The sequence below is a fragment of the Gossypium hirsutum genome, chromosome D04 (assembly GCF_007990345.1).
Source record: "Gossypium hirsutum isolate 1008001.06 chromosome D04, Gossypium_hirsutum_v2.1, whole genome shotgun sequence".
NCBI classification, from domain to species: Eukaryota; Viridiplantae; Streptophyta; class Magnoliopsida; order Malvales; family Malvaceae; genus Gossypium; species Gossypium hirsutum.
Window position 1 is genome coordinate 56,052,979 of NC_053440.1, and position 13,998 is coordinate 56,066,976.

Sequence of the window (13,998 nt, forward strand, 5' to 3'; positions counted from 1 at the left end):
AAAATTCAAGGACATTTTGGTAATTTTTCCATTTTTCTCGAATTTCCAACCAAATCTTGATCTAAATTAATATTTTATTCAATTTGTTAATTTAAATGATAAAACAATTCATTTCATGAAATTTGGTCATTTTTGACTTTTTTACAAATTACCCATAAAGTTCTACTTTTATTCAATTTAGTCCCTAGTCTAAAACGTGCAAATTATCCATGCTAACTGAATATTCATATATATATATAATTTTTACTGAATGTGACATGGGATCGATAAATTTTTGAACATCATAAAATTTCAATCTAGTAAACTTGTAAATAAATATAGTTAAACACCAGATGAATCAACGATTTACCAGAAATTTTCTAATCAATTTCCTTCGGGATCAACTCATAAGAAAGGACCAAGATACTTTGATTTCTTACGTTTTCGAAAACATGATGTAGATTCCAACATATTGTACATGCTAATTCAAATTGGTGAATCTTATAATTTAATATTATTAATATTACTTATTCAACAAAGTTGATTGATTGATACGCGTTGATTTTCTGTTACGATAAATCAAGGACACAATAGCTGATCCAATAGCTGCTTCAGCGGCTGCAATAGCTATAACAAAAATTGAGAAAATATTTCCTTTTAATTGCCGACTATCAAAAAAATCAGAAAATGTTACAAAATTTATATTAACCGCATTCAGTATAAGTTCAAGACACATAAGAGCCCTAACCATATTTCGACTCGTGATCAATCCATAAATACCGATAGAAAATGAATAGGCACTCAAAACAAGTATATGTTTGAGCATCATTGACCAACTCCTTATCAATTTCGATTCATTATTAATATGAACAATAATTCAACAGATTTGATTGACTAGAGTATAACAAAAAAAAAGAATCTATTGGAAATATATCGAATAAACGAATTTCTATTTTATACACGAGCAATATTCAAATAGAATTCAAAGAAAATGGATGCGATAAGACAGAAAAAAACAGAAAAAGGTTTCATTTTGATTGCTTGCTATTCCTAGTTAGAAAGATATATTACTGACGAGCCACAGCAATTGCACATATCAAAGCAACTAAAAGAATTATTGAAATGAATTCAAATGGAAAAAAAAATCGGTTGCTAAATGAATTCCAATTTGTTGACTATTACTTATCAAATCTTGTTCTATAATTTGATTTGATCTTGTAGTCCAAATAATCCCGTACCATGATGTATCTAATATAGTAGTAATTAGCGAAACAAGAATACTTGTACAAACCAACGAAGTAAGGCCATTCCCAATGGTCCACAGATTAAAATCTTTATAATATTCTGAACCATTCATGAACATCACAGCAAATAGGATTAAAACATTTATGGCTCCCACATAAATAAGGAGCTGGGCAGCAGCTACAAAATGAGAATTTGAGAGAATATAAAATAAGGATATACAAACAAGAACCAATCCCAATGAAAAGGCAGAATAAATTGGATTGGTAAGTAATACCACTCCCAGGCCTCCTAATATAAGACCCGATCCCAGAAAAACTAAAAGAAAATCGTGTATTGGTCCAGGCAAATCCATTATATATATATTTCCTCCTCCTCCTCTCCATTCCACATCCTTAATTTATATAACATGCTTATAAGTAATATTATCTATGATTTCACGATTTACTTGTAAATTTATTCAAAGCTGTCCATTTGAGTCATAGTCACTAAATTATTTTTATCTTGAGCTACAGAACTCCAAATTAGGATCTGATAAATTTTCCTAAAACTAGACTCACATATATTCTTATCATAAAATTTTCAAAATTTTTGGTTTAGCCAATAAATACAGTTTATTCTTTAAAATCACCTCTATTGTGCTGTCTGACAATTCCGACCCTTCTTCACTAAAAATTAATTTTCTCTTTGTACAGAATTCGGATGATGTCCCCATTTGTTTCTCTTGAAAATAGACTCATTAATTATTTTAAAAATATAAATTATAACCCATAATTATTTTTGTACAATTGTTAATGATTTTTCCAAGTCAGGATAGGGGAACCCGAATTCATTCTGACCTTGCCTCACAAAATTTATTATATCTCATAATTTACAATTCCATTACTTACACCGTTTCTTTTATGAGAAACTAGACTCAATAAGATTTAATTCAATATTTTATTCATACTCTAACTATATTTTAATAATTTATTGTAATTTTTCAAATTGAGCCTACTGTTGCTGTTGAAAACAGTTTTAGTACAAGATGTTTATTACCATGTTTATAACATCCTTATTTTCTTTCTCTACGCTATTTCTCATCACTTTCTCTTATTTTCTCTTCACTAACATATCAAGAACATAGGACCATATATACAAAAACTTTACATTAACATAATTTCCATACTTTTTCAATAATATCAAACTTAAAAATATATTAAAATCTTGATGTACTTACCTTGTCATATTGATTTCAATCTTTAACTTGATTTTCTCTCTCCTCCAGCTTCTATTTCTTGAATCTAACTTGATATTCTAGCTCCCCATAGTCTCCTTGTTATCTTTCTCTCTTGATGGATATGGAAATTCTTTTGATTTCTAGATTGAAAATGGTGAATTTTTGGTGGAAGGACTTAATTGTAAAGAAAGTAAAAATTTCTTTCTTTCTCTCTTTTCCTCACGTTAGTGCATGAAAAAAATTTACATGATTATAACTGTAAACCATTACCGTCTCAATTTTACGACTATCTTTTTGTTGGTTGAAAATACATGGTAAAATATCTCTTTAGTCCTTCTCAATTTTGGAATTAAAGAAATTGATCCATCTAAGATAAAATCAAAACAATTTAATCTTTATCAATTTCAAAAGTGAGAAACTAAGGATAATTAATCGTGACGTTATTGTTTTCCATAAATTTTACATGATTGTGATTGTTATATTCTTCTATTATTATTTAAAGAAATTTATTATTTTACAATCCAATCCATGCATCTCACGGGACTATTCCTAGTAAAAATATAAAATTGAGGGTATAAATATATTAAAATTTCATATATTATCTTGTTTGCGGTTTTTTATTATTATTTACAATTGTGATTCAAACTTCGACCATCGAGTTGAGTACGTGTAGTACAGACAGAGACATTTCGGGAACCAAAATTCAAGAGTGATACATTAATGTTTTGACCCCTAACATCTATGTTAGCATGGCCACTAAGGAACGTGAAATATAATGTCTTATGCCAAATTCCAAGGTCATGCCGCAATTCTCACTCAGCCAACATGCCATGCAGGTTGACTTCTCGAGTAATAAATAAAGAATAGAGTGGCATGGCTTCGGGAAAGTACTGATGGTGGAACATAAACATGCTGCCTACTCTGCTTCCCATGTTGAATTAAAGGACATATACATCTTTGAACTTGCGGAACCAAACTACATCAATTCCATTATACTTTTGCATTTTTCGCTTACATTAGAAATTAAAAATTAAGAGCCAATTCTAAAGGTTGAGGGTTAAATTTGTTATTATGCCACACGTGTAACATACAAAATAAGCATTTTAATGGCATAATTTTAACGGAATACCATTTTGCTCATTCATCTAATATGCAGGGACCAATTTGTCTATTTTTTTAGTAATAGGACCAATATAGCACATGGACTTGTACAATAAATTAAAGGGGTAAATTCTACAGTCGGTCACTGATCGTTCAGAAGTTTTTGTTTAGGCACAAAAAGAAAAAAAAAGTTTACACTTTAAGCACTACCATTTAAAAGTGTTTCATTTTTATCAGTCGCTGTTAATTCAATGTTATTGTACACTCATTTTAGTCACTCATTTTTTTTTAGAATTAAAATTTTTTTAACAAAAAAAGAAAACTTGTGTTTTTATATGAAGTCAAATTATTTAGGTATGGATATGAAACTCAAGTTTTTCCATGTAAAAGCTTGGATTTTAAATGGTGGTGCCTAAATAAAAATGTATGCAAGTTGGGTGACCCAATTATGCAGTTTACCCTAAATTAAAAAAAAAACCCCACAAAGTCGCAGTCCTGGGCCTAAATCCAACCAAGCCTCAGCTTTGTAAATTCGTCATCTCCCCTGTTTTCTCTGTCGGGCAAAATAGTTGCGCGATAATATATATACAAATCAAAACAGAGTTTGAAAACATGAATCTCGAACCCCTGTTTGTTTTTTCTTTGGGAGGGTATAGCAGACCTCATCTTTAAAATAATAATAAGAAGAAGAAACAACAGCTTTGGGGATTTTTAAGCATCTCACTAGCAAGATATCGATCTCGCGTTATTACAGATTACGATATGCAGACATGCAAGAAAGCTTTACGGATGAGCATCGAGATTTTAGTTCTCCCAATCACCAAAGCAAAACCTTCTGGATATAACCTCACTCACTGCCGCAGCAATATCTTTGGATTAAACGAATTGATAATAAAGAAAACCTAATCAATCGTACGTCAGCCCTTTTTCTCTCTTTTTGTGGACTATACATACATAATTAAAAAAGAACCTGGCACTCACTCGTGTGTTTTGGGCAAATCTCTTTATCTTTAAAATAAAAAAAGTAAAAGGTTTTAGAGATTTCTCAAGCAAGCTATGGAGCGGTCTCGTAAGGCTTCCACTGTTGGGTGAAAAGGCTGCGCAATACATGAAAGCCAAATCACGCTATAAAATGATATGATATGCATGAAAACTTTAAGGTTGTCGACATTTTAGTTATTGCAATCACTAAAACAAAACAGTGGAGTGGAAAGAGTGTAGTGAGCATTTAATCGCGATACATGTACATTGTTTAACATGCATTTTTCATTGTCGCCTCGACTATGTAGAGCTGGTTGGTTCAGCTATAAAAAACATACTCAAGGGTTGCCAATGCAATCCCATTACGTTATTCTTCCGAGTTTTGAGAAAAGAGTTGTATTAGTGGAGTTGAAGAAATGGAGGTGATCATGGACGAAGTTAATGTAGGAATATTCTGTAAATATTTTAGGAATATTTTGTAGATATTCTTTTTATTAAAATCCCTTATTTTAAGGGATCATATCTCCTATTTAGTATCTTTCCTAACTTAGAGTTTCCTAAAGTAGTGTCATAGGTTGTATATAAAAACTCTGATTTATGTTCTATTTAATACATAATACTCTGATTTCTACATGGTATCAGCTTAGGTTACGATTTCTTTTTCAACCTAGACCATGTCCGAAACTCCTTCTCCTACTTCGGAGATTACTTCAAATCCAGAAAATTTTTCTGGTTCCGATGCTCCATCAGATTCGTCTAGTCAAGGGTCTTGTGAAGGTATAAAAGATCCAGAAGGTAACCTTTCTTCTACTGCATTTTTCTCCTCCCAGTTGAATCCTAATTGGATCCTCGATTCTGGTGCTACGGATCATATGACTGGTAACAAGGCATTGTTTCACAATTTTTTCCATACCTTTGGTAAAGCTGTCAAAACGGCTGATGGTACCTTGTGCAAAATAGAGGGACATGGCACTATTATTCTCAATGAACAGATTGCACTTAAAAATGTTCTCTTTGTACCAAATCTGGCGTGCAATCTCATCTCTGTTAGTAAATTGTCCACAGACTTGCACTGCTCTGTAATTTTTAATGATCGTGATTGTACTTTGCAGGCACTGAACTCGAAGAAGATGATTGGTAAGGCCAGCTTGCATAATGGTCTCTACATCCTCCCTACCTCTCCTAAAATCGAGATCTCCAAGTCATTTACCGCTTTAGGAAAAGTTGATACTGTTATGTTATGGCACTTTCGTTTAGGCCATCCTAGTTTCCAATACCTTGCAAAATTGTTTCCTGCTCTATTCATTAATAAAAGGCCTAATTCTTTTTCTTGCAAAGTTTGCTCTCTTGCCAAACATACTAAATCATCTTATTTTCCTTCTACATACAAGCCTTCTTACCCTTTTGCTTTGATCCATAGTGATATTTGGGGCCCTTCTCGGGTGAAGAATGCTGATAATTGTAAGTGGTTTATCACTTTTATTGATGATCACAGTAGGATAACTTGGACTTATTTGCTGAAAGATAAATCTGAAACTGCTAGTGTTTTTGTGCAATTTTATAACATGGTTCTCACTCAATTTGGGTCTAAAATCCAGCTCTTTAAATCTGATAATGGCAGTGAATTTTTTGCTAGGTCTTTAGGTGATTTTTTTAAGGAAAAGGGCATAGTTCAGATTAGTTCTTGTGTTGGAACCCCACAGCAAAACGGTGTTGCCGAAAGAAAAAATAGGCACCTTCTTGAAGTTACTCGTTCTCTTCTATTTACCACTAATGTTCCTAAATATTTGTGGGGGGGAGCCTTATTAACTGCCACATATTTAATCAACCGGATGCCTAGTAAGGTTTTAAAATTTCAAACGCCTCAATCTATATTTTTGCAGCACTTTCCTCATTTTAAGCCTATCTCCTCCATTCTGCCACTTAAAATTTTTGGCTGCACTGTTTTTATCCAAAATATTGCTCCTAATAAGTCCAAGTTAGATCCTAAGTCTTTAAAATGTGTATTGGTTGGGTATTCTTCACTTAAGAAGGGTTATAAATGCTATCATCCTCCTTCTAAACGATTTTTCACCACTATGGATATAACATTTTATGAGCAGGATTCCTATTTCACTCAGGCTGAAATTCAGGGGGAAACATGGAGTGATTTTCAGCCACAACAGGTATCTCCTTCTAATCTTCATTCTCAACCTTCAGAATTGCCATCTTGTTCGCCATTACCTGCAGATCTGTCACCTGTGAATGCTCCCATTGATTCTCCTGTAGTACCTATGACTAATTCACCTACACCCACTTTAAACACTCTTCCTGAAAATACACCTACTCCAATTGACAGTCTTCAAAAAACACCATCACCCAAACAGCTTCGTGTCTACACAAGAAAAAGATGACATATCCCTGAGACTGTTTTGCAATCTGATTCTTGCCGAGAATTGGATTTGGGTCCAGCTGCCGAAATGGAAGAAGAAATCAGTAAGTCCACTACTCTAGATGACTTTCCTATTGCTATTAGAAAAGGGGTTAGACAGTGCACCAAGCATCCTATTGAAAAATTTACTGGTTATAATTCATTGATGCCGTCTTTTCAAGCATTTACAGCAACTTTGGATAAAGAACAGGTTCCCACAAGCATAGCTGAAGCTCTAAAGGATCCAAAATGGAGAAGGGCTGTTGAAGAGGAAATTTGTGCACTAGAGAAAAATGCTACTTGGACCATTACAGACCTTCCTCAAGGAAAAAAGGCTGTCGGCTGTAAATGGATCTTTGCTGTAAAGTATAACTCCAATGGCAGTATCCAACGATACAAAGCTAGACTAGTGGCCAGAGGTTTCACGCAAACATATGGGATAGACTTCACAGAAACTTTTGCACCTGTGGCAAAGCTTAACACTATTCGAGTACTCCTAAGTTTGGCTGTAAATTGCGATTGGAAATTACACCAACTTGATGTAAAAAACGCATTTCTTAATGGCAAGCTTGAGGAAGAAGTCTATATGCAATTGCCACCTGGCTTAAAGTCTATTGAAGGTAGCAACAAGGTTTGCAAGCTCAACAAGTCTCTATACGGGTTAAAACAATCACCCAGAGCTTGGTTCGAGAGGTTCACTAAAGTCATTCTTCAAAATGGCTACAAGCAGTCCCTTGCCGATCATACGCTTTTCATCAAGGTAACTTCTACAAATAAGAAAGCTATCCTAATTGTGTATGTGGATGACATCATTCTTACTGGAGATGATGAGGAAGAGATTAGCAATTTGAAGAAGTTGTTAAACAGGGAATTCGAAACCAAGGACTTGGGAAAGCTAAGGTATTTCCTAGGAATGGAGGTGGCAAGATCAAAAGAAGGACTTGTGATCAACCAGAGAAAGTATGTACTTGATTTACTCAAAAAAACTGGTTTTCTTGGCTGTAAGCCGGCTGATACACCAATGAAGGCAAACTTGAGATTCAATAAAGAAGATGAGTCCTTAGTAGACAGAGAGAAATTTCAAAGGTTAGTTGGGAAACTAATCTACTTATCCTTGACAAGGCCAGATATAGCTTTTCCCGTAAATGTGATAAGTCAACACATGACTAATCCTACTGAAGAGCATATGGCAGCAGCAAATAGAATTCTCAAGTACTTGAAGAAAACTCCAGGACACGGCTTAATGTTTAAGAAGACACAAGACAGAACTGTTAAGATTTTTACAGACTCTAGTTGGGCTGGAGATCTCACTGAAAGAAGATCCACTAGTGGGTACTGCACTTTTGTTTGGGGTAACCTTACAACTTGGAGAAGTAAGAAACAATCTGTTGTTTCAAGAAGTAGTGCTGAAGCTGAATTTAGAGCACTAGCTTTGGGGATATGCGAAGGAATTTGGCTACTTAAATTACTAAAAGAACTTGGCACAAATCAGGAGGATCACTTTGAAGTTTTGTGTGATAATCAATCTGCCATTCAGATTGCCAAGAACTCAGTTCAACATGACCGAACAAAGCATGTTGAAATTGATAGGCATTTTATTGCTGATCAAGTCAACAAAAAGACAGCCACTCTTTCTTACATTCCTTCAGAAGGACAGATTGCAGACATTCTTACCAAGGCTTTGCCAAAACCTGTGTTCAATAAATTCCTATTCAAGTTGGGATTATACAATGTATATTCTCCAGCTTGAGGGGGAGTGTAGGAATATTCTGTAAATATTTTAGGAATATTTTGTAGATATTCTTTTTATTAAAATCCCTTATTTTAAGGGATCATATCTCCTATTTAGTATCTTTCCTAACTTAGAGTTTCCTAAAGTAGTGTCATAGGTTGTATATAAAAACTCTGATTTATGTTCTATTTAATACATAATACTCTGATTTCTACAGTTAATCTTGAAGCACGCCATGTACTAAGGTGGAGGTTTCGTGATCATAATCGTACACTTTCTGGTCGCCGGATGGATTTAACGGTTACAGACGGGAATGAAAGGTGGCAGTTTGAATGCTGCCGGAGTGAAGAAGGAGACAACACCTACTACATCCGCTGCCCTGCATGGAGCGACTTTGTTAGACCAAGGATCAATGCGAGGCTCACTCTTTATGCTAGACAGGCCAATGAGAACTTCCACAGAGTGAGGGTGATACAGAGGGACTAGTCTGCCTATGAGCTGAAGGATCATGGTTGGTTTCTGCTTTTAATTCATAAAATAAAAAGACAAGGTGCAACTTTGCTTGAGCCAGACACCATTGCTCTATTCTGTTGCAAGGTTAAAAGAATGTCATTTTCTTTTGTAATCCTTAAGCTTATCAATGAAATCTAAACAAAAAAATGTGTCATTATCGGTGATGTTTAATTAATTATTGTGTTGAATTTCTGTTTTAAGTTGTATTAGATTTCAGTATTAGACAGGTTAACTAGAAATGCTATGTACTTCCCTGGATGGATAAGCCTGGGTAGCAATTTTCACTCTTCTATTTGGTCACCAAAGTTCACTTATATTTATTTGGAGTAATAGTTAAAACTTTGGGATAGCACTTAAATTTTATGTATATTGGTTCAAATCGAATTTATCAACTTTTACAAAGGGTGCAAACAATGAAATTGATATTGCTCATGAGAGATTTTTTTTTAATTTAGAATTAGAACTAAAATCAAAAGATTTTTTTTTGCTTTTTTGTGAAAAAGTCTCATTTCTCTCTTTGCTTCACTTCTTTCATTTTTGTTTTTGTTTTACTTCTTTTGCTGCTGCCATCAGAGCCTGTCATCTTTGAGGGCCTCTATTGTTGGTTGTTTTTGGTTGCCTTATTTTGAGATTAAAAGCTTGAGAAGAAAGAAACAAAAAGTTGTTGACCTTGCTGTTGCAAAATGAGTTTTACACCACCTCCACCACCTGTGTTCACTAGTGAAAACTACCACATTTGGGTGATTAAGATGAAGACATACCTTCAGGCGCATGATTTGTGGAATGTGGTTGAAAATGATACTGAACCACCTCCATTGAGGGCCAATCCCACCATTGCAAAGACCAGGCAACACAGTGAAGATTGTGCCAAGAAGCATAAAGCGATGGCCTGCTTGCAGAATGGAGTATCCGATGTGATCTTCACTCGGATAATGGCTTGTGACTCACCTAAGCAAACATGGGAGAAGCTGAATGAGGGGTTCATGGGTTCAGATAAGACAAGGCAGCAACAAGTGATCAATCTCAGAAGAGACTTTAAGAACCTGAAGATGAGAGAATCAAATACTATCAAGCAGTACTCAGACAGGATAATGGCCACTGTCAACAGTATTAGGCTCCTTGGAGAAGACTTCAGTGAGAGCAGGGTTGTTGAAAAGGTCATCACCACACTTCCTGAAAAGTTTGAGTCTAAAATCTCATTACTTAAGGTCATTGGTGTTAAGTGGGTGTTTAGAGCCAAGTGTAATGCTGATGGCTCATTAAATAAACACACGGCAAGGCTTGTGGTGAAAGGCTACAACCAGTAATATGGCATCGATTTTATGGAGACATTTGCTCCAATAGCAAGGCTGACGCAATTAAGCTTCTGTTTGCCTTGGCTACTCACAAGCAATGGAGAGTTCACCAGTTAGATATTAAGTCAGCATTTCTGAATGGTTTCCTCAAAGAGAAAATTTTTATTATGTGTCAAAGTCTACTCCCTTTCATGCTTTCTCCTTCAGTTTAAAATTTAAAAAATTGAAATTCTTTTGGATTTCTATTTTTTTTAATTTTTGTATTTTTCACTTACATGAAATATAATATAATATAAAACAGTGATAAATTAGAAATAAAAAGTTGAGAGACAATTTGTTGCAAATGAAATAGTAGAGGCTAAATAAAAAAGGTGTAAAGGTTGAGGGTTAAATCTGTTATTATGCCACGCATGTAAAACACAAAAAAAGCATTTACCTATATAACCCCCCATCCCATGGAGGGAGGGTGCTAAATTAACCCCACTCCTTATTCAATCACACAATTTTAGAGTTGATTTGAGAAGTGCAATCATAGACATATCCTATTTGGGGAGCTGAAGAAATGGCGGAGATAGTGACCGTTACTCTTGCAGCACACCATGCAGCACCGTGGGATGTTGACACTCCACTTCCAGATGTTTTCACGGTTGCAGTCGGGTCTAAACGGTTCAACTTGAATTGCAGACCTCAAGGAGGCAGGTATTGCATCTGTGGCGATAAGAACTGGAGCTCTTTTGTTAAATCAAATTTGGGAGCAGTGGTTACTCTTTATGCCAGAGAAGAGGGTGAGGACTTCCACAACCTACAAGTGACGGGAGGTCGGAAAGGAAGAGCTTGATAAGCGTCTACAAAGCTTCATATTAATATATATTAACTAAGTTTTTATTTTTGCTTTATTTTCTTTTTTATTTCTGAGGAAATGCTAGGCTCACTCTTTATGCTCAACAAGACGGTGAGAACTTCCACAGAATGAAGGTGATAATGAGGACAACTAGAGAGCTTATTTATGTAAGGGTGTAGGACTGAAAGTATATGATCTTATCATGGTTGGTTTCTGCTTTTCTCAGTGTAACGGCTCTGAGATTTGCCTTTGTTTTTATTTTTATTTATTTAATCTACTATCATGGTATTTAAAAAAATAAAAAAATCAATCAAGAATTTGAAAAAAAAAACATTATTAGTATATTTATTTTTATTTACCTTAAAAAAAGTTTTTTAAAAAATTGATTGAAAAGAAAATTGAAAAATTAAAAAAAATTGTCCACGTGGTCTAAGGTGATCCACACGGCCTGGATACATGGGTGTGTCTCAAGCCGTGTGCATACCGGAGTTAATTTTTTCAATTTTAATTTGACTCACATGAGCACAGAGAGTTACACATCAATTACGATTATAGTCCTCATCAAATACACATCAATTTCCATAATAGTCTTTATCAAAGTAGCCTAAAAATATTATTAAGAATATTCTAATAAAGTTTAAGATAATTCAATAATATCTAATATAAGTTTTCAAGACATTCAATCCATTCTTCTCAATTCGAGCAATTCGATTTGCTTGATCCCAGTCGATCTAATCTACAATGATTTGCTTCTCCAAATGTCCAATCTTCAAATATGAGCCAACACTCGTCCACTGGATCAACAAGGTTATAACCCAACTGTTTTTTGTTTCAAAATATTGTCGATTTCAAATAACCCAAGGTTATAATCCAACCCTTAAATAGGCTATTATTATGTCCTCATGCACCGACAACAATGTCGATGTCAATCAAGTTGGGCATTGGACAAAATTTTTTTCTCAAACACGGCATGAATATATTATGTTATAAAAAATATTATATTAATTATATATGTTAAATAACAATTAAACTCATTTCGGGTTAGGCATGTGTGGTACAGGTAGAGACATTTCGGGAACCAAAACTCAAGAGTGATACATTAATGTTTTGACCCCTAACATCTATGTTAGCATGGCCACTGAGGAACGTGAAATATAATGTCGTATGCCAAATTCCAAGGTCATGCTGCAATTCTCACTCAGCCAACATGCCAGGCAGGTTGACTTCTCGAATAATAAATAAAGAATAGAGTGGCATGGCTTCGAGGAACTGATGGTGGAACATAAACATGCTGCCTACTCTGCTTCCCATGTTGAATTAAAGGACATATACATCTTTGAACTTGCGGAACCAAGCTACATCAATTCCATTATACTTTTGTATTTTTCGCTTACATGAAAATATAAGATAAAATAGTTATACATTAGAAATTAAAAGTTGAGAGCCAATTCTAAAGGTTGAGGGTTAAATTTGTTATTATGCCACACATGTAACACACAAAATAAGCATTTTAATGGCATAATTTTAACGGAATACCATTCTTCTCATTCATGTAATATACAGGGACCAATTTGCGTATTTTTTTAATAATAGGACAAATATAGCACATGGACTTGTACAATAAATTAAAGGGGTAAATTCTACAGTCGGTCATCGAATGTTCAGAAGTTTTCGTTTAGGCATAAAAAGAAAAAAAAAGTTTGCACTTTAAGCACAACCATTTAAAAGTGTTTCATTTTTATCAGTCGCTATTAATTCAATGTTATTGTACACTCATTTTAGTCACTCATTTTAGGCACAAGAGATATTGTTTGTGAAGTTTGCCAGCTTGGTAAGCAGGCTAGATTTTTATTTCCAGTTAATAAAGCATGGAGGGCTCGAAACAGACTTGAGTTGGTCCATTCTGATATCTGTGGACCAGTGAGGACTCCTTCCTTGAATGACAACAAGTATATTGTGCTATTTATTGATGACCTGACCAGTTTTTTTAGGTTTATTTCTTGAAGCTGAAATCTGAAGTGTATGAAGTATTCAGCAAATTTAAAGCTTTAGTTGAAAACCAGACTGGTTGCAATATCAAAGCCTTGAGAACTGATAATGGCATTGAGTACCTATCTGAAAGGTTTCAAAAATTGTGTAAACAAGGTGGGATTCATCATCAGCTAACAACAGTCTATACACCTCAACAAAATAGAGTATGTGAGAGGAAGAATAGAATTATGCTTGATATGGCCAAATGTCTATTATTTCAGAGTAAGTTGCCAAGCAAATTTTGGGCTGAGGCAGTCAATACCTCAGTGTACCTGCTCACTAAGCTGCCAACTCATGCTATTAAGGACAAGACTCCTTTTGAAGCTTGGCATGGACTCAAGCCAATTGTTACACACCTAAAAGTGTTTGGTTGTGTCTGCTATGCCCTCATCTCAACTGAGAAGAGAACCAAGCTTGAAAGAAGGGCTGTTCCATGGATATTTGTTGGCTATAGCAGACTAAAAAGGGCTACAGGGTATTTGATCCTTCAACAAAAAGGATTTTAGTGAGTAGAGATGTAAGATTTGATGAAAAAAAGGTTTGAAGCTAGAATGATGCAGATGCAAGATTGATTGAAGAAGATCAGAGGAACTTTGAGTTTGAGCCTGCTGAAGTAGAGCCAAGCAATGAAGCTGTTGATAATGCTCCTGTAAG

The 13,998-nt window shown here is 34.6% G+C and overlaps 1 protein-coding gene across 1 annotated transcript; it reads left to right on the forward strand.

The window, feature by feature from the left end:
• Positions 1–9,860: 9,860 nt before the first annotated feature.
• LOC107898038 (uncharacterized) lies at positions 9,861–10,484 on the forward strand. The gene has a single exon (XM_016823595.2). It carries the CDS (start codon positions 9,861–9,863, stop codon positions 10,482–10,484), a length of 624 nt encoding a protein of 207 aa, XP_016679084.2.
• Positions 10,485–13,998: the final 3,514 nt, after the last annotated feature.